Below are 26120 nucleotides of genomic sequence, written 5' to 3' on the forward strand. Positions count from 1 at the left end.
TCCCTGACCATGGCGGACAGGCCGAGGAGGCCGTGCCTAGGGGCGTCACAGAGCTGATTCGCCCGAATTGGGCGAACCGCTCACGTGACAGGCCTGTCGCGCCAAGAAATCAGTTTCAACTGATTTCTTGCACAACGCTCGCCACCCCCCCGCATGCCGCATGAATGCGATCACTGCCTTAAGGCAGTCTGATCGGTCTGCGGCACCATGGCCCCAGCCTTAGCCGCCTCTGGGAATCACCGTTCTAAGCAAATGTCTTGGGAGACAAGGACCAGAACAAATAGAGTGATGCTGCACACCTCAAAAATAGATAAAAAACATACAATTACCGGTGCTCCAATGTTTGCACGAAAGCCTGCGATCAGTCCAAGACAGATGAATGAAGGAACAAAGGGCACTGCGGATTTGAGCAAAATAAACTCATTTATTGAGCCAACACGACGTTTTGACCTTAGTGGTCTTTTTCAAGTGACAATGGCATCTTGAAAGTGCCATTGTCACTTGAAAAAGACCACTAAGGTCGAAACGTCGTGTTGGCTCAATAAATGAGTTTATTTTGCTCAAATCCGCAGTGCCCTTTGTTCCTTCATTCATCTGTCTTGGGAGACAAGGAAACATCTACTGCACACAAAGCATTTCCTTTTGTCTTGAAAAAGCAAAAGCACAACCACCAAGTAGGGGACCTTGAACTGAGGTATATAATACCTTCCCTATTATTTGCATTTGGTAAATAACATATGTTAAGACCCACACAACCAAATTCAAAGAGACAGCAACAAATTCCATGTTGCAATTATATGTGTTCATATTGATGAAGCATGGGGCACATTATAAGGGAAGAGGTTAATATCTAAATGAGAAATTCGCAGGGGAAAAAAAATTCAGAATGCAAGAATATATAAGGTGCACAGGGGATTGCCCACTTAGAAATGCATTGTTTTACTGCCCTGGTAGAGCACACACAGCTATAAAATGTAAAATTTATAGGCATAATTAATTGTTGCTGAAAGAGTACCGGCAAGGTACACAGAAAAAGAAATCCCAATAATGGTGCACTCCGCCAAATTTATTCAAATGATGAGAAAATTAACACTTTTTATATCCTATCATTTAAATTGTTAACGTTGCAATATCTGCATACTATAAAATAAATACACAAAAGATAACGCACACACACACACACACGTGTTTATCAACCAGGCTTCCCCGGGCATCCCAAAAGAGTTCCCTGTAATGTTCAGGTCATTTTAAAATTGTACCAAATACAGTTGAAGTTACAATGCATCTGATCTCAGACGCGCAAATACGATATATACACTAATCAGATACTGGGGTAGGACTGCTCTTTTAAGAAATTTGCATGAGCAGTGGCGTTTTCACTACTCCACCCAACAGCTCATTAAGCAATAAGCAGTAATTACCCATGCTTCTAGTTAACTATCATACTGCAATTTTGAAACAGAGCATGATTATTATTATTAATACTTTAGTAATTATCAGCCTGGCCAATTCTTTTGGGATTTTAGGGAGATGTGTTTGAGTCCTACCTGCTGTACACTCAGAATTAAGTGATCATACATTACTATTAATGTGATGGGCATTAATCAATTTACACACCTTTCTCGGAGAGAGGTGCTGCCTTTCTCCCACACCAATTACCATCAGACTTAATGTCCCATTAACCACAATATCACTTTTAGTCTGTGGTCTTTTCAATGTGTATTTACTCTACTGCGATTCGCAGCTAGACACAAAAATGTTAACAAATGAATACACCTCCTTTTAATCTCTCTCTCTCTGGTAGTTTTCCCATTATCAGGGTGTCTACCCCACACACCTATCTGCAGGTTGAGTGCTCTAAATTTGTCCAATTCAATCAGATGAACAGACTGCTTAATCCCCGTGGGATGAACACCTTTTTAGTTTCACTGTACTGTAGGAGCACTATAAGGTATGTGTGTGTATATGTTTGGTTTCATTTCTTTGATGTATTCCTTTAATAGCATGCAAATATTGCAACTTCAAGAAATTAAATGGTAAGTTTTATATATTTTGGCTAACATTTAGCGGAGTGCACTATTTTGGGGGTTTCTTTTTCTATGTACAGTACCTTGTCGGTACACTTTCAGTATTCTTACCAGGTAGCAAATATAAATATAGGTCTCTAGATCCGTTTCGATAATTGTTGACCTAACTACAATCTAAATGAGGTGCTTCAAGTAGAGGTAATTAGCCAAAGTCACTCAGCTGCCTCTGGGAACCACCGTTATAAGCTAATGTCTTGGACACAAGGAAACACCTACTGCACACAAAGCGTTTCCTTCTGTCTTGAAAAAGCAAAAGGCACAATCACCAAGAAGGGGACCTTGAACTGAGGTATTTAAAACCTTCCCTACTATTTGCATTTGGTAAATAACATATGTTAAGACCCACAAAACCAAATTCAAAGAGACAGCAACAACTTCCATGTTGCAAATATATATGTTCATATTGATGAAGCAGTGCTATCCCATGGGGCACATTATAAGGGAAGAGGATAATATCTAAATGAGAAATTCGCAGGGGGAAAAAAATGATTTTAATATCAACATTTGTTGAACATGTTCATGGGATTTGAAGTATGGGGTTACAATAAATGAATAAAATAAGTAAACGGGAAGGCAATCTTAATTCTTCAGAGAAAGTATTTCTTGAACCACTTAAGCAGGACGAAACTTCAAAGCAGCAGTCATTTCTACTGAATACAAGGCTTTATATGGCGACTCCATCTAATAATCCTATTCCATGCTAGACTTGCAATGTGTTCTCTTCTGATTAACCCTTTGCTGTCAGAGTGCCCTGAAATGCATTCCTTTCACATCACAGTACAGGCCAGTCTGGGTATAAACGGGGGAGCTGAGGGAGCCGAGGAAGCAGGGGGGTGTCTACTTCTGTAAATTGAAGAAAACAAGGTGGCGTCTTCAAATAAAACAATTGGGTAACAAATATTGGACCCCAAAATATTTTACAGCATACACACTGTTCTTTTATTCTCCTAATAAAATAAAAGACCAAGGCCCAGATCCACAAAACCGTGCCAAGCTTTACTCCCATTCATATGATTGGGCGCCGAGGAGTGCTAAAGCTTAGCACCCTTTTGTGAATCTGGGCCTAAAAGAGCCATTCTACGTACTCTGTTTGGGCCACTTTCAGCCGGTCTCCATGGGCTTGAATGGGTCGCTTCTGAATAAATAGAATTAACCCTTGAGTTGAAGGGCCTTTTCAATAAGAGCCAAAAAAAGCAAAGACTTGAAGGGGAGTTTCGGGCCTATTGCGATCATGCGATCGGCCAATTCAAATTTATCGAGTAATCCCCCCAATACGTTTAATCTCTTTTGTCAAGACTAATGAACACTGTATTCTCCTTCAGATCTGCTTTTGGCTTAGACTGTCTCTTTGCGGTCACATCACATGCTTGTTAAGTTTGATATGAAAAATAATTCACAAACCTTATGGATACTCACTACTGAAAGAAAAATCCCAGGAAGCTAAAGATTACATTACATTCTCATGGCTTGTCGCATTATACTGCATCAAGACCACACAGATCACTTTATATCAGCTGGGACTTTGTCTGTGTTTTAGTGCTTCAAGCATGAAAACCTCTTCTTACCAATGAGCTTTGTGCTACATTTCTTTTTCATATGAAGCATCATGGTGTTTTGTTTCTCTTGCTTAAATCTGCCCTATTTCCTACATGTCCTGAGGCTCCGTTCTACAGACAGAACATATATTTTACGCCATGGTTTCCTTATCCACCAGTATTTCCTTTGACTTCGCTATTCTGATCCAAGGTCATCACCTCAGTTTCTGTAAGATTCCCCCCCCCCCCTTTCATCTGCCTACATTGCCTAAATATTTAATTATTCTGAAGTCAAATCCTCTACCCATTCAATCCAGCAATCAGTGTGGTGCTGGCATCACTGTAAAAAAACACCAAAAGGCATAAAATAATTACAGCTATCTAATCCTTGAGATTTATGAACGCAGGAATATTTCTTTATACTTTTTAACCCCTTTGCAGATGTATTAAAAGATAAGCTATATGTATAAATTTGGCCTGAGAATAAAACATTAACAGTAATAATAGTAGAAAAATGGAGAAGTAGAGCACGGCAAAAAAAAAGCAAAAGGGCTGGAGGCAAAAAATAAACTATTTATTGGGCATATGTGCCAAAATAACAAACACACAAATTAAAACCGTAGGGGCAGAAGGAAGATCGGACCTCCAGGTACAGGGGGTGATACATTGTATGTTGCTACCCCATCTATTTTCCCCTGGTCAGTTCATATGGTTCACAGCCTTTATTATTTATACATCGGTACTTTATTCATTGCATATTATTAATTACACCATTCAAACACTGCAGTATTTAGGCAGCATCAACGTTGGGGACATCCCCTTCTTCTCTATATTAACAGTAATAATGCAGATTCGTGTTGCTTGTGATTTTTGGGTTTTCTGTTCAAACAGAAATCAGCACATGCATATGAGCCCTCTCTCCACATGAAACTGGCATGCTTTTAATAAACGTTGGTCCAAATCTAAACATACTTTCCTACATGTGATATGACAAACAGGGGTCATTAACTCTGAAGGTCATAGAGAAGCACGACATGGCTGGGCTAAGTGGTTTTATTTCATCGTTATACCCTTTGGTGCCAATGAGGCTACTTTGGCTCTCCTTGAGTGTGTCTAGGTAGCCCCACTGACAGCTTTTTATTTTAATAAAGTTAGACAAGTTCTATTTATTTTTTAATTGTGCAGTGGCGTAGGGGGGGGGGGGGGGGGTGGTAGGTGTGTTGGGGCAGGGAAAATTGGTGGTTGGGGTAGGTACTTGATGGAGGCTGTTTAGGTCTCCTCTCCTGGGAGGAGGAAGTTGGGTTAACCGCTTGTTTGTCATAGTGGTTAGTAAGGCATTGCTGTGCAAGGGGGAGAGGGATAGCGATAGTATAAGAATATACTAACCCCTTAAGTAGACCTTCGTGATCAGCTAGCTACGGTTTGACCATGGCTAGTTGGTCACTTTGGTTACTAAGGGGTTAATATACTACAAAATGGTTAAAGGTATAATTATTGTAGTCTTATCGCCTATTCTAGGTTGGCTAGTTTCATCTTGCCTATGGTATATGCACAGGCAAGATAAGCCTATGCCAGCCTGAGGTAAGGGATAACAAAAAATGATGATATTGACTTCAGTAAATAACACGTGAATAAATAATTGACCATTATCAATTTGTATATGCCCGCGTAGAATTAATCGCCTCATTGGTGTTCAATACCAATTACGCCAATATTTCAATTTAAAGAGATAGATCAGCCTTACAAAAAAGCATGGGGCACCGGTTGTCTTAAGTAACTTTACCGGGAAATTGGAACTTGTGGACATACAGTAAGTACGCTATGTATCTATTTAACCATTGAGAAAATAGGTGTAGGCCACTAGTTTAAATCCAGACAGCTCCAAAAAAAATCAATCTTATTTGCAATGCTGGGTGACATGTTTTTGCTCTGATATAGAATAAGCCCTTAAATCAACTGAAGAGGCCGATTGGGAACGAGGAATTCAATGGGGGATTTCAGAGGATATAGACTAAGCCCCTTTAGCCTTCAAAAAAGTGCATCAATTAAAAAATGACTGGTGTAAAACAAAAAGAAAAATAAGTATAATGCATAAAAGTGTACACACAAGGAGAGGGGGAAATGATGTACTGAAATGGATGGGCGATAGGACCGTCTGACTCTAAAAACCTAGATTCACCAAACGCCATGAATTTTGGCCAAATAATGTGACAATACCCAACACAGGAAGAACGGCTGTTACTTTTTCTGAGTTGTCAACTTATTCACTAAAGGAGAACACTACAGTATGTAAAAATAACGGCTGTTATGACAAAGATAATGGCTGTTAGCATAGTTCGTTAACATAGCGTTAACACAATTGTATTTTGTGATAACGATGTGTTATCCTCAAATAACAAAGGGATTTAAGTCTTTACATTCTTACCATCCAGACACAAACAGGGAGAAAGTGTGAGGAAAGGGGTGTGTGTGAGAGAGATATACACACACACACACACACACACACACACACACACACACACAAACAATTAACCTATACTCAACGTGCTGAGATACCTGCGAACATCTGAAAAACCAGGGAAATACTGTATGCACATTTAAATATGTAAAAATAATGTTAAAAAAAAACAAACAAATTTATTTAAGGAAGTTTAATCTGGTTAACGTCACATTATTTGCTTTAATGTAAACAGTGGTATGACTAAGGTATGTTAGCTTAGGCCAGGGGTGCTCAAACGTTTGGCTCTGCGCCCCCCTGCCTGCTCAGCCCAAGTGCTCACTCCCCCCCCCCCAACCACCTGGTATCCGGCGTCAAATGACATCGCTGGGTCATGTGGTGTCACATGCCGCATCGTTGCCCGATGCTGACGGAGATAAGGCGAGTTACAGAGGCCGCGCACACGCCGCGGCATTTCATTTAAATGCTTTGGGGAAGAGCACTAGACCTCTGTAACCGCCACGCGCCCCCCCCCCCCCCCAATTTTTTTTATTGCAACCCCCCAGTTTGCGCACCCCTGGCTTATGCCAACGCCATGTTAAAGCAGCAATATTAAATGTTCCCTTTATTTGTATTTTTGTATGTAAAGCATATTACATGGTATCATTCTACATTCTTACCTAAGCTAGCAAACGTTTGGTGCTCCTGTAACCCATCAGTAAAAATCCTGATTCTGTGACTAACGAAATGGCTGCCTTCTGACTCCACACTGCAGTCAGTGAATTGCTGCAGCTGATATGCAACATTATATTACCAAGCGTACCACATTATTCTTACAGCTCCAGAGAAATAGACAGTCTGCTGTTTGAAAAACAAACAAAAAAGGGGAGGGAGTACGACACCTGCTCTGCTTAAAGAGGTAAATATGTGGGTGCACTAGGGGTATTGATACTTAGAGCAAAGGAACGGGTAACCAGAGCCAGAGGGTCACCCCTGAGAGGGAGAGTAGGCCGAGGTAAACAGTCCCCGATTACACGCACTCACTAGTTAGCAGTGAAACTCTGGCTATGGACAAAAGAAATGTATATGGATGTCGTTGTGATTCTACAAGTGACCATGGGTAAAGAGCAGCCCAGAATTGATTATAGATAAACTGCCAGTGAAATTATGAATGAATTAAAACAACTTTATTGGGGTCCTCTAGACTAGTATAGATAAAATAGAGGGATACAATATAACATGTAGCGAGAGCTCTGTGCCCGTCAGGTCGGGCTGTGCAGGTATGATTGCTACAAATGTGCTATGGTCTCTATGCCAGAGGGTTCGGCAGATACCAGTGCACGTGTTAGCAAGGTTCTTATAAGCCTGCGCCTGAGTGACGTGCTGCTGTTGAATGAGGCTCTCCCTGTATGTACATATAATGGTTTAAATTACAATAGTATCGCCCACTGTAACCGAATGTCATCGGGAGTGCAGTGGGATAAGCAGCATGAATTTGTAATCAGTTTTAATACGAAAGTTACCTATGAAGAGACATAGGTTAAAAGAGGGCCCCTAGTGTAGCACTCCCCACAGTCTAATGATAATGATGATAATAATAATAATAAAGTAACTTTTATTAGTAAATATTTAAAATAATGGTGGACAATACATTTAAAGTCTCAGACAATCTCTATCGGGTACATATATAGGTAATATGCTCGTCCGTAGTATGTGTTCCTATCGGAGACTGTGTACGTGCTCCTTTGGACCTGCTACTTAACTTAGTTAACTACTAAGTTAACTACTTAACTTAAACTAAGCAGAAATAGATAACACTAGTATTTAGTTATTTCTGCTCACCCACACAGGGGTTTTTTGTTCGCTTTATGTACGTAAGTTAAAGGATCCTACCTTTATCTGGTAGTAGCAGGTCCAAAGGAGAACATACACAGTCTCCGATAGGAACACATACTACGGACGAGCATATTACCTATATATTTATCCGATAGAGATTGTCAGAGACTTTAAATGTTGTATAGTCCACCATTATTTTAAATATTTACTAATAAAAGTTACATATTATTATCATCATTACACTGTGAGGAGTGGTACACAAGGGCCCTCTTTTAACCTATGCCTCTTCATAGGTAACTCCTTCTCTAACTTGTAAACAGCCCCAGCACCCCCACCCCTTTGCTGACAGTAGCTAGAGTGTTCACTTTCCCTCTCCCTAACCCCCCACATTTCTTACAGTTTTAATACTGATTTTAAGCACTACAGTGCCTCAGTGACTGCTGGTAATACGATAAGCAGAACTGCTAGTAAGCAGCAGGTATAGTGGGATGAGGCAGCGGACGGACTATAGCAGTGGTGAGACTGATTGATGCTTAAAGTGCAGATTTCGCCTTGGATCTATATGTTCCGTTACTGACCCTTTAAATACAAATGATAGCAGCTATAGCAACGGAGAGTGATTCGCTTTACATGCTGCCAATAGGCCGGCGGGTACCTGTAGATGCTGAGAGCTATCCCTTTCCTTAAAGATTAATCGTGATCGGACAGGAAGGGAGGGGAAGGTATACCCTAGTATGCTGCCCTACTGTCTGCTGCAGCACTGGGACTGTGGCAACGAATGGGGGGCTCTCTCAACTGTGGCTGCAGATTGTCGTTCACAGCGGTGATATGTGGAGATGAAGTAACTCGGCTGGCGACCGTGTTTGTGTCCCTGATAGGACAGGCGGCGCTGACGGAGTGATTTCCTGACGTACGTTTCGCTTTGGCGGCTTTTTTTAGTATGTGGTTTGAACACAGCAATAGATCTATTTGCGATACTTTGTTGCCAAAGTGCAGAGCTCAAAAAGGAGCATCTCAGAGTCTGTTTAAAAAAAGGAAGTGGATATGACTTTCTAAATGGTTGCTGGAGCAACCAAAGGATGATCAGTAGTTTAAAAAAAAAAAAAAAAAAAACCATTAGGAGTTAAAATAAATAAATAAAATGCAGACAGTATTAACTAATACTACAGAGCTGATTTCTTAAAAAGAGAAACATAGGATTTTTCACGTTCTGTCACTTTAAATAGGGCCATATTCACTAAGCTCTGTTAGCTAAGCGCTGTGCATGGGCAGGCGCTCGCTCACGCTGGCCACACACATTGTAGCACTGTGTTTCATCGCGGCCAGCGTGAGCGCCTGCTCGGCGTCACCCTGGACGAGGCATTAGTGTGTTAAGGAAACACCGCCACCTTAGCAACCATGTCATGTTCTGCAGGGATGCAGTATGAATGAGGTGCACGTAAGATTGCACAGCACAAATGGAAGGTCTTTGTCCTTTTGACAGCGTTGCTGACAGTCACAGGTAACTATTCACAGCACTGAGCAGTGGTGGGGACGTCTGGGCACACCTCCTAACACTTAAGATGTCATCGAGGAAATTGCATAATAGCCATGTCAAAGAACACAAAAATAGAAAAAAATATTGGCCTCACTACGAAGCCAAAAAAAGAAAACACGTCTAATCTAACATTGCCCTGTACTATGCAATTTATTTTTCTGTGCATAAGTTGACATACTGTGTAGAAACTCATTTTATCACACACATCAGTACAGTATTTTTTTTTTTTTTTTTTAGATCTCTGCCCTAGACTTTTACTTTGTCATTACATTTCACAAGTCTAACCCATAACGCCTTTTCGGTTTAACGCTCTCCTCAAACCTACTAATTGTCCCTCGCCCTCCATTTCTTTTCAAACCATTGCTGGCTACTTCAAATACAAGCTAGAGTATTAGATGAGAGATGCCCTCTATGTCTTCCTCTACACCTACATTATTCTCCTAAATCCCCCTTCATCTGCTCTAGATGCCTTATTCTCTGTAACAGAGGAGCAAGTCTCTTAGTTACTGTTCCCCTTTTCCTCTACTACTTGCCAGCTAGATCCCATTCCTTCCCATCTCCTATGATCTTTCACTCCCACTCAGATCCCTCACATTTTCAAACTCTTCCCTCTGCTTTGATACATTTCCTTCCTTGTTTAAACATGCTGTTGTGAGACAAAGTCTCACGAAAAACACCCTTTACCCATCTCTCTCCTGCCTGTTCCCTATAAACTTCTGAAATGGCTTGTATGTCCCGCATGCTTACTTTCCACAGCCCGTATACTCCCCTAGTCCCCCTTCATTCAGGTTTGCTCACTTTACTAAACAGGACTCAAAGTAGAAACTTACTGTACATCCACATTGCTAAATCCCAAGGACAAAAAAAATCCCTTCTCATTGTACTTAACCGGTCTGTATTACCAAAATTAGAGAAAGGGGTGTGTTACCACCTCCTCCCCAGCTAGAAGCCCACTAATAGATGCACTCCAGGGCTATTAAAGCATAACATTTATTGAATTAGATTAAAAAAGGTCTACACAAAAGTAGTGATCAAAAATCGTGAGATAAATTGTGATGCGAGTTAAAATAAATAGGAGTAGGTCTGGTGCTGGTGAAGCTGACTCAGGTGTGTGGCCCTAATTAAACCTAATGTCGAATAATAAAATATTAGACAACTACTAGGATATGATTGGCAATAAATCCACCTATAGAACCTAACTATATGTAGAGCAACTGATCCCAACAATTGTGGCTACTTGATATATACTTAACCGGTCTGCAGCCTTTTATACAAATAACCTCCTCCACTCTCCACTCCCTTTGTGTTCAGGACAATACCCTCTCCTGGCTCTCTTCCTACCGTTCTCATCATTCCCTTACTGTATTTATTGCCAACTCCCCTTCCTCTGTTGGTGTACCTCAAAACTAGTTTATTTCTAAAGACTCTCCCTTGGTGAACGTAATTAAATTAGCTTCAACCATCACCTGCATGCAGATGACAAATAACTGTATCTATCAACACAAAACCTCACATCTGCAGTAAAACCCCAGGTCTCAAACTGTATCAAGGCAAATCATGGATAGCAGCTAGCTGCCTCAAACTCAGTATGTCAGAGACTGAACTGCTCTCAATCCCACCTAAACCAAGTCATATCCATCACATTCGGTAACACTATTATCCATAAAGATCCCCAAGCTTTGTTTTAGTTGTCATATCTCACTCTTTCATTCTCCCCTTAGCTCAATGCTATTGCGAAGTCTCCGAAATGTTACAGTTTCTGTTTTTCTACTACTAAAAATGGTAACGCATTCCCATTCTCTCCCATCTAGACTACTGCAACCTTCTCCTTACTGGCCTCAAGCCTCGCAGCTCTCTGTCTCCGCCTCTCTCTATTAAACTCTTCATTCACTACAAAATGAGTCTCTCTTAAGGATCTCCACTCCGTTTGCCCCTCCCCATAGAGACGCTTTAAAATCGCTATACCCCTAACTCGCACTCAGTGCTTTGCTCAGGACTGTCTGTTCTTTGCACTCCATGTCACTACAGCCCTCTCATGCCTACAAGCTAATTCGATTGTAAGCTCTGTGTGGCAGGGACTTCTCTCTCCCAATGTTACATTTATGTCTTGATGCACTCTATTATTATATTCCCTGTATTGTATTTCAAATTTTTGGTAATGCTGTAAAAATGGTAAAAAAAACAAAAAAACTCTCCATACCTGGTTGGTATGTATAAACACATACACATACACATTTTCACAATGGATTCCTTTAGAACGTATGAGATGTTTATATTACAACTCAAAATACTGTTTTGCCTCAGGTAAGGACGTGTAAATCCCTTTGCTTTAAAAAGTATTGCGCAATTACAAAGAAATAATGGCAGTGGAAAGCAGTGAAGCGTTGGGCTGATCTGATTTTATTCTTTTCGCTAAACCGCATGTATTATGGTTCATCAGAATGTAGTAAATTCCAATACTAGACAAGCTACTGACATGAGACCTTAGGAACAAAAACAAATTTTGACATATTACAGCAATCACGCAGATTGATAACTTGGCAGCCCTGATGACGACTGTGTGGGCCACAATAATGGTGACGGCGACATTTTACAGGGAAAAAATACCTTCTTTACAAAATCTGATTGAATGTGATGGTAATTCTCGCTGCCAGGAAGATACTTCGTCTTAATCCATGAAACCCTTAGGTGAGCATGGAATTTACTTTGTGAAGTGGAAATATATGACTTTTACTCTGGTTCACTCATTACTAATTCTATTAGAAAGTGCGACTTTCTACTGATCTCTAATGAAGTGTAAAATGCAAGTCTTTAGCTAAAATACATCCTATTGTACAGAACTTATCATAACTGCATAAAAAGGCCATAATTATATCTTTCATGAAGGCTGGTACTTTCTGTCTAATGTACTTAAGCTTCAATTCTTGACCAGAGAATAAGATTATTATTTTTTTTAGAGAGGAATACATCACCTCAATGATTCTCTTTTCCTAAATTGCCTCTTATCTCACAGATATAAAACCTTGTTTCTTGCGTGGAACAGAAGCTTTTCTGAGAGAGGTTATTAATCCTCAATTAGTATTATTACACATAATCTGCTATCTTTTTAGAATTCTGCTTGGGGCGTTTTTTCTTATATCATTATTAAAGTACATATTGCATAATATAGGTTGCCTTAGGTTAAAAAAGCTGTGTGTGCTGTGCACGCGCATAGTAAGTGAATCTTCTTTGACTTTTGTCACAGAAATTTTATTTGTGTGGGTGTTGGTGATGTTTTAATTAAAAATCAAAATACAATCTCAATGACAAAACGCAGATAAATTTGACTTAGAATGCACGTGCTCGGCACACATCCCCTGTATTAGCTATTTGCACTAAGTGTGAATTCCGCGTGTGACACAGACTGTGCGTGTGACACAGACTGTGCGTGTGACACAGACTGTGCGTGTGACACAGACTGTGCGTGTGACACAGATTGTGCGTGTGACACAGACTGTGCGTGTGACACAGACTGTGCGTGTGACACAGACTGTGCGTGTGACACAGACTGTGCGTGTGACACAGACTGTGCGTGTAACTGAGACTGTGACTGAGTGTTATAACCGGCAGCCTGTCTCCTCTCCTGTGTGTGTCTGGTTACCTCTCTGTGAGTCACACTGTGACAGCCTCCCCGCTGGCTGTGTGCTTACACTAACCTGTTGCTCTCACTCTTCCTATCGAGGACTCCAGCACATCTAGTCTCCCCTCCTCCTCCTCCTGTATTACACTAAGCAGCACCCCTAGTCTGCCCCCTGCCGTCTCTCCGTTATTCTTCCCCCCACCTCTCCGTTCCTTCCCCCCACCTCTCAGTTTCTTCCCCCCACCTCTCAGTTTCTTCCTCTCTTCCGGGATCTCCGGCTTTGTCTGGACTGGGGAGGGGAGGAGCCGGGGACCGGAGGAGCCAGGGAGGGGTGAAGAGGCCGGTACTGAGCCGCCCGAACGTCCTGCTCCTCTCACCAACGGCTCCGCTGCCAGCCGCTTCTGCGCATGTGCAGGAGTTCCGTAAGCTTCGCCATTAGTAGTGCGCATGCGCGGCATGGCAGCGGACGTGTGGGGGGAAAGGCAGCCGTTAGGAGCGGCGGCTGCGATAAAATATGTAATCGCCCGTGTGGGGGGGAGCAGCGCCCGTGTGGGGGGAGCAGCGCCCGTTTGGAGCGGCGAAGCCGGCTATCGCCGCCGCCGCATGTGACACCAGACGTGTGGGGAGTGAGGGGGGAGCCGTGACGTCACTTCCGTTTCACATTTCGCCCCAACTCTCCATTTTACTCCATCAGAATAGGTGCCACTAAAGAAGTTTCACTTCAAAAAGCAAAGGAGAGATGAATCTACCTGTATTTCTCATTGGTTAATTTAACTGCTTGCAGATGCAACATATGCCATAGTGTTCTCTTTCCTAGAATCTTACAGCAATCTCAAGATAAACACACAGAACCCCAAGAAGCTCATTTTGGGAACCCCTGAACCCCCACAAAAATATATATGTCTAAGTGTCAAAAAGGAGTGCTAGAGAGCGTGGCGGATGCATAAAACAAAGAACAAAAAAGCCCAATGCCACTTCCTATGACAAAAATACACAGTAAAATACTTATATATTCTCTTGAAAAAGGGTCATTTAGTTTAACCCTTTGGCCAAAGCATCGTAAGCCACATCAAAGCAGACCCTGCTCACAGGTCCTAACACTACCAGATAAAATAATAATACATCTATATTAGGATTAAAATGCTCATTTACCTCTATTAGGAGGGAGAAGGACCAACATTGGATCCATGTCCAATGGTCTCAGCTGTTGGAGGTGAGTGGCCCCTCCCTCCCAGGTGTCAAGCTCACCCCTCCCCTAGTTAGCAAGTCTCTTTCATTTTACTGGATATAGATCCAATGTTGGTCCTTCTCCCTCATAATAGAGGTAAATGAAAATTTTAATTCTAATAGAGGTATATTAGTATTTTATCTGGTGGTGTTAGGACCTGTGAGCAGGGTTTGCCTTGATGTGGCTCACAGGCTTACGACGCTTTGGCCAAAGGGTTAAACTAAATGACCCTTTTTCAAGAGAATATATAAGTATTTTACTGTGTATTTTTGTCACATAGGAAGTGGCATTGGGCTTTTTGGTTCTTTGTTTTAAGCAATCTCAAGATACAATATAAAAAAACCCATAAGGGACCAGTGTCCTACTGCTAATAACTAATGTATAAAGGCTTTTGTAACTTGTTTTATTGTATAATATTTTTTATATACTAGATTTATTGGACTTAAAGTATATTTGTGTCCGTTGTTGGGAAAGCAGTGCCTAATGTTAGGTACTAATGCAATTTATTCACAATTAGTAATCTGCACAGTACGTGTCCCCTCACACCTACCTACCTCCCACAGTTCATACACCTCCTTCTTCATGTCCTCAGACAACAGTTGAGTCAAATGCTTCATGGCATCCTAAAATGAAAAATACAAAGCATGTTATGCCTACTTAATCTATACTGTTTAGGATCTCATTTTCTGCCTTAAAGACAAGATGGATGTCTGGAACGGATTCTAAAGAGGATTCAGTCTGCACTTGGCGAGATGCTACTTTGGAGCCCTTGGCCTGCACTTAAATCAGAGTGTTTCCAAGGGTGATATCACCCAAAGATTACCAAAGCATAAAGCACATTGATATTTTTGCAGTAACAGCAGGGCTATTGGGTGAAAAAAGAGTGTCAAAATCCCACCAATAAACAATATTCAGCAAAGGCAACAAAAAAACAGTATTGTTTTTACGTGTCCCCAATCCTGCTTCCGTTACTTCAGTTAATGGTTAGACTGCATACAAGGATTCTGGGTAGTTTTCTTTCCAGTGTGCACATTTTGAATTTTAATCAATTTAAAAAATCGCAGAAAGTACATTCATCAAAGGACAGCAAATATACTCCCCAAAAACACAAGCCGATTTACCTGAAGGCAAACATAATACACAAACATTTACAATGGTAAATAAGTTGTTAAACATTTTCCCAATCGCAATATATGATAAGTGGGACTGCACTTTAAAAAAAAAAAAAAAAGTGTATCATTTGTATGGCATACAAAAAAAAAAAAAAGAAGAAATGAGGCATTACAAACTTCAGAATATTGTTATTCTAATTACACTGGATGCAGTGAAAGCACGCAGAGCTGCTACAAAAGTTTATGCTTCAATTATGTATGCTACTTAAGGTATACAGTAAATCATGAATTATTCCAATGTGAGGGGTGCAGAGACAGCAGGGAAACCACCCACCTTCTCTTGCCGGTGTTTCTCCTCCTTAGAAACGTTATCAGCAGGAGCTATGTCGCCCACAATGCACTCTGCCATGTCATGCACAAGAGCAAGTCGTACACATCTGATGGAGAAAGAAAACATGTGACGTCAGTACTGCCGAAGCATGGGTGCCCCTTTCCACCTAACATTTCATATGGTTGGATGTGGCTCGGAATGCAGATTCTCTGATTAACACATGAAGCAGAAACATAGCGGAAACATATTTAAAAACACCAAAACCAAGTGGAGTCGAGCTCCTGGTGTATATTAAAGTAGCATCACAGGTTTTGGTTGTGGGACAAAAATACAGTGTGGAAGTTTCTCCAAGGAGGGACACGTGAGATTCGCAGGGACGGTGCAATAATATGAGATTAATGAGGAATGTGGCCCTGTTTGTGCTATGGCATGCAGGACATAGGGTGTCTAACACAGCTGCTAACGCCAACTCTGTAGAAATCCGGAGGTTATGATCTGTCTTTACCACCTGGTATCGCTCCAGCATTTAGAAATCACTCATTAAAAACTCATCTCTCTATTAAATGCTGCAGAACATGTTTCCAAGTCACTGGAACCACTGTGCAAAGATATTGTTGGCCTATAGTTGTAATTCTTTATTACCACTTTGTATCCAAGACTAAATAGCTATGAATGCACAATTTATTTTTTGGTGTGGTGGTGGCTGATCTATAGAAACCGAATATTTTAGGTTCTCATTTCTCCCAGCAGGAGAATATTTACGCCCACGTTTACTAAGCAGTGCTATTTCATGCCACCTCACAGCCTATTCAAGTGAGCGGGGATACGGTGTCCCACAGTGCTGGAAGGTGTGTTATGGAATAACACTGCTTAATAAATATGTCCCTCAGAAGCAAGCGTGCTGGCGTACTCTGTATTCACTCATATGGTGGCATGTTTCATTCTAATAAGGTAAAGGGAACCGAACAGAAATTGCTACCTTTGCGCTCAATTCCATCATTCATTTAATATTTTAGGCCAGCATCTAAGAATAGTGCACAGGCTTGTCCCTGCCATAACTCAAAGTTAAAATTAGTCAAAATACAAAACAGTCTGCATCTTGGAGTTGAATATAACTGTTGCCAGGTCACCTGATGGCTACTATTCTGCCCTTGGGCTGGCAGTAAACTTTGGTACAATCAGGTTGCCTGTAGTTGCTATGGGGTTTTCTCCCTCCGAGGAACTGCATTTGAGTGACAGTGGGAGGCAGTGACATCAGGCCTGGGCATGACCAATCATGAGCCAGACTTGGTGCCCTCCTCATGGCAGTACTTAAAAGGCAGGACCGCCCTAAATTAGTAGTGTCCTTTCCCCACTGAGGAAGGCAGGTTACACAACTGGGAGCCCGAGATTGGGGCTTTCCCTTGTGCTCTTCCCTCCGGGGAGGAGTGAGTGAGGACCATACCTCTGCCTCTGCTAGTGAGGTAGGGAAGAGCTAGGACGGCTGCAGGTGCCCTTGGCCTGTAGTGACGACCATCCTTCAGTGGTAGCCGAGAGAGACTGCATCGGGCAGAACCCTGCCTTGTGACTGTGCTGTACAGAAGAGATAATAAACTGTTCCCGTTATACCTCCTGCCTGGTGCGTGACCTTACAGGGGGAGGGGGGGAGAGAGGTAATAAGTTCTACCGTTGGAGATCACCTTCAGTTCCTGGAGCCTAAGGCAGATGGAGACGCTGCACAGCTAAAGAGTTATGTGGGGTATGAACCACAGAAGCCTGGTCCTGTGTCCCCACTACCACCGGCGGACGACTCAGGCCTCCTGTTGCCAGCAGGTATATGCCCCATACACATAGTAATGGACAAATCTCCCACCGGGTGGGGGAAACACCGTTACATAACCAAGTGTTACCCACCGCTACTGAATACTGCGCACAGCTTATTTAGCTCCTTTGGTTGGTGTTATTTATGCAACGAATAATACATCATAACATGTCCCTTACCTGTCCTTATTTAGTTGCTTGTCCTCTGTTAACATCGCCATAACTGCCATTCTGTACATGTGGTCCGACACACTTTCTGGCTTCTCCACTTTGCGGTATACCCATCCTGTCCTGGGCACTCTCTGATGGAACACACCAACGGCATGTTTTAGGAGATATGTACACAGACTGAACTCAAGTATAACACTAACATTGAAGGATGCTGGCATTTCTCACTTATTTCTTCAAGTCATTAAAGCAAGTGCCTCAATTGTTTTTTTTAACAGCGCGGTATTGATCCTACACCAGGGAACCTCATTGGATATATATTATACCCATCTCCCCCCTTTATAATATTAGGTCCCTGGACAATAATCCCTAAAAACCCTTCAAAGCTCAGTTCAAAAAGCTCTCTTGGATAACCCCAGCATCTTCCTTATAACTCATATACATTTACTGTACATTAATATCATTGGGGAACAGAGCTAAGTATGGACAGTGACCCAACTCATATTAAAGCAATTCCCCCACAAATGTCTATCTCCATTTGCCGAAAAAGCGAAATGAACCCAGGCGGGTCTATTGTTGCCCCTGACAAGTAGTATTGTAATTTTAATTCTCCTGGACAAGTTGCATTAATACAGTATGTAATTCCTCATCAACCTGGGGGTCTCTGCAGCTGGTAGTATTATACTTGCGCTCCATTGCTTCTTTCCCCTAACAAATAAAAATGTATACTGTACATATTTTTTTACCTTATTTTTTTAAACGTGGAAAGGTTTGTGGCTAAGGAAACGTTTGGCAACCCCAGTCCTTGTGGTCTAATTTTTAAACGAAATGTAATGTAATTTCCCAGAATGGAAATCAAGCAAGGAATCCACGCTCGTGATGTCTTGTGGTTCTCAACAATAGGAACCCCTTGCAGGCACGCTTACGAAGCAACTCCCCAAAGCGCTCCTAAACGAGATCTCACAAAAGGGAGAACTCAGAAAAATGAAAAGAAATATACACTCAGGGCACCGGGGATAGATATATATATATATATATATATATATATATATGCAAATATAACTGTATGCTCATCTGCATGTCTTAGGCAGGTCTGCAACCCCGCCTTTCCCCATTATCACCCAGCATACAGCACTTCCACTGCAGCAAGGGATTCTGGGAAATGACATGCAAATGAGCACACAGTGTCACTTTTTGCCTCAATAACCATTTTTAACATGGTTCCCTATAGGCTTAAGCTTGCTTATATATTCCATTATCCTAGATTTCTTCTTCATTACAGGACCTAAAATTGATAATATTGGTGATTATACAGAAATCAATATTGGTATTAGGACTCTCCTGCTGTATTTTATACTGTTATTAAAATATTTTTATTTTTAAAATTGTTTAATATGTAGTGTTAGACAGGTTATGGCTCTGATGTTAGGTATTGGCAGGTATCCATTATATATGTTTATACCTTAAGGGGGTTATTCCCCCTTGGGATCCATAGAGCTTCATATACCTGATGGTTTAGTGATATGTGACATTTCTATATCTTTTGTCAATGGGTCACAAGTAATTGTTTTAGTAATGCATGTTGGTTGTAAGGTGATCTTCCTTACATACTAAAGTGGCGTTTTTTAATTGGTTTTGAATTGTTTTATATAATACTCATCATATTTTCATTGCCTAATTTCATGGTTGATCTCCACTTCACCTTTAAGTCTCATCATACGATGTAAGGCTTTGTGATTGATATCCATTAACAACGAGTACCTTTTCAGCTGAGAGGGGTGTGTTTTAAATGGTTATGGTCATTGGACTGGGTATAAAATACCGGACCTTTCCCCTCTCCTGACTTCCCTTTGAGAAAGTCACCCGTTGAGTGACGAAACGCGTCAGGGAGCGTCATCACGTCAGACGCAGGGACATTGACGTCATCACCGCGCGCTGGGACTGACTGACCCGCGCAATTGCTGCAGAGGCTTCCCATCTCGGAGCTACTTTAGAGGACTCCAAAACAGACAGAGAGAAGATCATCTACCCTGGACTTTGATCGGGACATCATCCTGGGACTGCAAAGACCAAGACACTGCAGCTTCTGACCGGATGGTGGTGATTATATATCACAATATACTTGTTATTATTGTACCTTTGTAAGTGCAATTCTTATCCCCCCTTTCCCCTCCCCCTCATTAAATTGTACTATTTTACGCTATGGGCGTGCGCTCTCTCTTCCCCTTTTTCATATATCTATTTCCAGGTCCAAGATGACCTAACAATTGGTTAAATTAATAAAAAAATAACCAAACACAAAAAACAAGAAATACACAATAAAAAACAATATGAAACTAAATCAAAGCTTAAACCAAAATAGGCTTAAAGAAACTGGCTCAACAAGCAAGACCACAAGTGTAAATATACTCAAATTAGATACTAATTAAAAGAAATATATGTACAATGTAGTAGTGTCTGTCCCCACCCCCTCTGTGGTATTTTTTGTACATGTATTTGTTTTCATTAGTATCTCCTTTTAAGTATATTTAGACTTTACTTGTGGTCTCACTTGTTGAGCCAGTTTCTTTCTTTAAGCCTATTTTGGTTTAAGGTTGATTTAGTTTCATATTGATTTTTATTGTGTATTTCTTTTTTTGTGTTTGGTTATTGTTTGTATTAATTTAACAAATTGTTAGGTCATCTTGGACCTCGTATTAAATGTATATATGTTTCTTTATTGATCAGCGGTGTGCTTGTGTATATTTAATTTCCCAGAATCTCTTGCTGCAGCGGAAGCATTGTATGAGAGATAATAGGGGAAAGCAGGTTGCAGACCTGTATGCGACATGTGAATGTGCTGTAAATAAAATGTAGAAATGTGTCTCAGAAATGTTATATTGCAACAATATATATATTTTCCCTTTTTTTTTTAAATTTAAAACACCCCTATACTATACCTACAACACTGCTCCATCCCAAGAGCCAGGCTGGAGGATATTTAGTATGCTATAGCCCTGCCTATCCATGTCAGGTTAGCTCTGAGCTCTAGTCATTCACATGTAGGTCAGACCTTCCTTGACATGGAAAAGTGTCTTCACAACATATTGAATCGGGGCCGAATTCCTAGTGTAACTGATGTGCTAAGTAGCATTGGATCTGAAAGGTTGGTACCATGTGCTTTCTTCTCATTGTGCAGTGACAGACTGGATATTGGAAAGGAACACAAAGTTATAGTAAGGTCTCCTGCACATAACATAGCATGTACTGAAAAAGCCCAGTGTTAGAATGTTTTTATATTATTTACCATATTTATTTTTGTGATTTGGTCCCGAGAATGACTGCCTCGTGTAATATCCATGCCCCTAACATGCACTGATCAGACCTGGCACCAGCAGCATTACACTTCTGTCAGCAAGTTACACTCATCCCAACAGAGCACGCAGCAGCAGCAGCACGCGGAATACTGTTACCTTCAGCTGTCCCACCAGTTTCATGAACTGCAGCAAGCTCTTCCCTGTGCTAGAGCCGCCGGCAGCAGCAGCAGCAGCCATAGCGTATGTGCGGGGGGACGTTTCACATGGGCTGGCAGAGCTGGGCGGACGGTGCGGGTCACACACAGTGCCGGCTCCACCTATCACACAGCCGCAGCGCGGCACACAGGCACTCTCATAGAGAGCTGCCACATGATTGGTGGGACTAAGCAAATGCTGATTGGTGGATGCTAGTTCCCCTTTCATTGGTCACTTTGATTCGGGGGCGGCATGTTTGTGGCGTCATTGTGTTTACCAGCTCATTCCTATGCAGACTTTGCATCGTGCCTGGTGTATATAATAAAGTGGATAACACTCGTGCACATTATATTCACCTGCACATTTAGTGTAGTTTTTATTTATTTATGAAAATGTGCACACGATGGCTTGAAAAACACTGCACCCTCTTGAGAGTCGTCCTGCTTGCTCTGCACTGACAGCTGCAGCCAGAGTGCCATACACTAGTACAGGGGTGGGCAACCTATTTTTTCAATGTAGCCACAGGTGTGGCGAATTAGAACTCAAAATAGCCACATCATGTAAATATTGAGGTTTTATGTTGCGCATGTGAAAATTTTAAACACACAGTTTGAAGTTTATAAATTCTCAGGGCCGTTCTATAGTGTGCGCGCGCGTGCCTGTGCGAATGCACGTGCACGTGACACGTGCTTTTTATGTGTATGCTGTGAGAGAGTGAGGTACTGTGTGTATGCGTGTGTATATGTATATGTGTGTGTTATAAATACGTTTGAAATAAATAAATACTTTAATAAATTATTTATTAACGTACATGCGTACATACACGCACATTTCAGCTGAGGTAGCAGCGCGAAATATTTATTTTCCTCATCTTCCCCCGTCGGCTAGTTACACGCTCACCGCCGTGCGCGCGCGGCACCATTATAAAAAGGCTAACTAACCTCAGCCAACTATAACTGCCTCGCGCGCGCACTGCGCAGCAAGCGCATGCACTATAGAACGGCCCTCAGACCGCAAACCCCCTCATCCTCTCACCCAGCTTCATCCTCCTCTCACGCCACCACCACTACCCTCATCATCATCATCATCATCTCCTCACCCCCATTATCATCATCTCATTTAACCCCCCTCATCATCTCCCCCAACACCCTTGTCCTCCCCCCAGCACCCTTGTCCTCCCCCCAGCACCCTTGTCCTCCCCCCAGCACCCTTGTCCTGCTCCCAGCACCCTTGTCCTGCCCCCAGCACCCTTGTTCTTCCCCCAGCCCCTTTCAGCAGTCCCCCCTCCCCTCCATTCCTACCAGATCGCGGCACACAGGCGACGGAGGCAGTGGTGGCCGGGGGGAGGGGGGGAAGGGGAGGGGGGGAAGGGAAGCGTGTCAGCCGGCTCGGAGGGGAGCGCGGCAACTTCTGAAGCCGGCTCGGAGGGGAGGGAGCGCGCGCATTTTGAGCCCTGGAGCGGGCACGTGTCACGTGCTGGAATGGACGCGCACGGCACGCATGTGCTGGAGCGGCCGGGGGTGAGGGAGGGGAGCGCGTCACACCGCTGGAGCGCGCTCCTTCCCAACCAGGGGAGAAGAAAGGAGGGAGGGGGGGCCGCACAGGAAGTCCCGGCGACCCTGTTCGCCACAGTTTAAGTGCCAATTCGCCACAAGTGTTGAATGGCGACAGGGTTGCCCACCCTGGCACTAGTATCTGTGCTGTATGTGCCATTTGAGTTGAAGCCGGAGGTATCCTTGCTCTGCCTGTAAAGTATTCACAGACAATGACAGTATGTAGGAGTGGTGCTCAGCTGGGATAATCATCAGAGAAAAACAAGGGAGAAAAAGATCCCAGTCAGAGGAGGCACTCAAACTCCAAACGTAGTGTGGCGCAGAGACACCAAATATCTCACTGCTGCATAAATAATGTTAATGGCGACAACGGACTGAATGGCTGCTTGATCATTCAGCTCCGTTTTTAGCCGACACCAATCAATAAATAAACACGTCCAAACCTGGCGGATTCCGCTGAAATCTGACCACAAAGCCCCCGGACACCTTCAAGATGTCTAAAGGGACAAGATCAAAGCGCCCCTCCACAGTAATGACAGATTACTACGGCAAGGGATATCAACCACGCGCCCGCAGCCATGAGGGCCCCCCGCCAAGCGGGTCCGACTCAGAGGCAGAGGGGGATGAAGATAGCGGGAATAGAATTATGCGGAGGCGCGATATGCAGGAGTTTTGCGCAGATATTAAAAGATGCCTGCAGGCTGAAGTGGCGTCCCTGAGAGCGGACATAAGCAGCATTGGCGCCAGAACGGACTCCCTAGAGAGGAAGCTGGACACCACAGTAAAGTCCCTCCACAGAACGGACAAACAACTAGCCCAAGTAAAGGACACTATCCAAGACCTCTTAGACAAGCAGGAAGATGCTGAAAACCGAGAGCGTCGGAATAATGTGAGGATTAGGGGGGTCTCAGAAGAGGAACTTGACCCGGAGGACTTTGTGGGCCGGTGGCTAACCCAACTGATGCCGGATAAGACGACCCAGGAGCTGCATCTAGACCGGTGTCACAGAGCCCTGAGATCCAGGCCACAGCAGGGAGACCCCCCGCGGGATATCATCGCCCGCTTCCATTATTTTAAAATAAAAGAACTATTTACCCAGCTGACCCGCAATAATCCTTCCTTTGAATCACACAAAATTCAAGTTTTTCAGGACATCTCCCCCACCACGTTATTAAAAAGAAAACAACTTACCCCAATTACCAAGATCCTCAGAGATGAAGGGGTTAAATATCGCTGGATTTTCCCCTTTGGGCTCCTAGTATCCAGAAACGGGGCATCTACAACAATAAAAAAAGCTGAAGATGGCGGAGCCTTCCTCACTAAACTGGGCTTGCAGGACAAAATTACAGAGGAAGTGGCGGGAAACAGAACAGCGCCGGACCCAACATGGCGGGAGGCGGGAAGACCCAACAAGAAAAATCATGCCCGCAGTCCACGGTAATCGGACTACTAAAGAGACTGGGTTCCCTCACAGTTTATGTTGACCCCCCCCCTACCCCCCGCTCTCCGCTCGCCTAAAAATGCCCGTGGTAGCCCCACTGAGACCCCCCCTCATAGCTACACCCCCCCCCCCACGGCATCCCCCCCCAGAGCCCAGAAGAGCCAAGGCCCTTTGGACTTACTGCACCACTTACCTGATCCCCCGACGGCAGCGGAGGGAGACTGGCAGCCATCTTGGATCAGCTCCGGTGCCCAGCTGAGGAGGAGCGGCTGCGGATGACGTCAACAGGGAGGAGACTGCACTTCACGTGAGAGGGGCGCAGGAGAGATGCCACATCCAAGATGGCGGAGGTCGGGACGGGCCGGAAGAGGCGGGATCCGGAATACGACCCTGGAGGAGGCCAAGCACTACATGGCGCCGAAAGGAAACGGCGCAAGGGGACACGCTAATAGAGCGCACGTAGGCAAGGAGATGCGGGGCCCTAGGAGGTGGGACAAACGGGTAGCACAGAGTGCAGCAGAGGCCACCCCGCGGGCGGACACCCCATACACTGACACCCCCGCTTCCGCGGCCGCCCCTGATCCTTGCGCTGACACCCCTGCTGCTCCCACTGGCGCTTCTCTCACTGACACTCCCGCCCCTCTCGCGGACGTCCCTTTGACACCTCTACTCCTCGCGCTGACACCCCTACGTCCCCCGCTGGCACCCCTCCCGCGGATACTCCTGCGGGCGAGTCCCCTGAGGACACCTCTTATTCACACGGCAAACACCCCTATTCATGCTGACACCTCTGCTCCTCCCACGGACACCTCTACAACAGCAACGGGAGCCATCTAAGTGAGGGGAGAGGGAGATAAAGGCGGGAGCACCCGCTGAAGCAGGGGCTCACACAGCAATAGCGAGAGGCAAGGGACAGTAGTGAATGTAGACATGGGCCGACGGGGAGACCGGGGGGGCGGGAGTTGGAGGCCCCAAAACAGAGCTCTGGGAGGGTAAAAAGAAAACAAAAGGCAAAGACAGACAGGAAGGCATAGGAGGTGGACCTGACGCGCAGACACTTCAGGGGGGGAGATTAAGTTAAGCTTAGGGCAGCTAAGCTGAACTCAGGCTAAACCAAGAGTTAAAGAAGCCGGGTAAATAATCACGGGATTTAGCAGAGAGTTTGGGCCTAGCAGGCAGTACAAGAGGCAATTTGGAAAAGGGCTACAGAGGAAGGGGGGACAAGTTGAAGAAAGTTACTGATAGAAGGTCAGAGTTTTAGTTTACGTGCAATATCTTAAGCATGCAGGTTGTTTAAAAGTCAGGTTTGGACTAACAAAGTTACTAGTTCATCGGCTGAGACGGCGGTCCTACAGTTGTCATGCGTGTCTACCCTTGGGCTGGGGCAGTTGCCCTAGAACCTGAGGAAGTCCTGGGGACGAGGCGGGGCAACACGGCCCTTTGGAGAAGGAAGGAGACGGAGGGCGTGTTCCAGAGATCCGCAGTCCCACAGGCAAGGGAGAGACGGCGGTCCTATGCCGCTGATCAATCTCCCCAGTTGATATGTGTTGTTTACATGTTTTCCCTTTTCCCTAATGTGTCCCAAGTACCTACTGTGTCCACCCTCCCCCACATTGTCTTCTACACGAGTGATCCCCCGCTGAAGCCCTGCACAGAGCTGAGTACTGCAGAGGAACAGAAACGGCTCCGTAGAGGCCCGATACACCCAAGAGCAACACTAGGAAAACAAGGTCAGTTCCCCACACCAACATGCCTCTAACCTTTATATCCCACAACACTAAGGGTCTAAACTCCCCATGCAAACGAAGGATAGCACTCACTGATTACAAAAAAAAGGGAGCGGACTTCATCCTACTCCAGGAAACGCATTTCAGTACCACTAGTGCTCCCAAATATTTTGATAAACAATATAACCAAGTATTTCTATCCTCCGCTCCAGAAAAGA

The 26120-nt window shown here is 43.7% G+C and overlaps 1 protein-coding gene across 2 annotated transcripts in view; it reads right to left on the reverse strand.

Moving 5' to 3' along the window:
- The window catches only part of HDDC2 (HD domain containing 2), a 43349-nt gene extending 22046 nt beyond the window's left edge, over nucleotides 1-21303 (reverse strand). For both annotated transcript variants that reach the window (XM_075597243.1, XM_075597242.1), the window contains exons 1-4: nucleotides 21143-21303; nucleotides 17703-17824; nucleotides 15726-15828; nucleotides 14834-14902 (exon numbers count right to left, since the gene is read on the reverse strand). In XM_075597243.1, the coding sequence (XP_075453358.1) occupies nucleotides 14834-14902; nucleotides 15726-15828; nucleotides 17703-17824; nucleotides 21143-21223 (375 nt within the window). In that variant the 5' untranslated portion in view covers nucleotides 21224-21303. The remainder of the gene's footprint in view (nucleotides 1-14833; nucleotides 14903-15725; nucleotides 15829-17702; nucleotides 17825-21142) is intronic.
- Nucleotides 21304-26120: the final 4817 nt, after the last annotated feature.

Source organism: Ascaphus truei, chromosome 4 (assembly GCF_040206685.1).
Source record: "Ascaphus truei isolate aAscTru1 chromosome 4, aAscTru1.hap1, whole genome shotgun sequence".
NCBI lineage: Eukaryota > Metazoa > Chordata > Amphibia > Anura > Ascaphidae > Ascaphus > Ascaphus truei.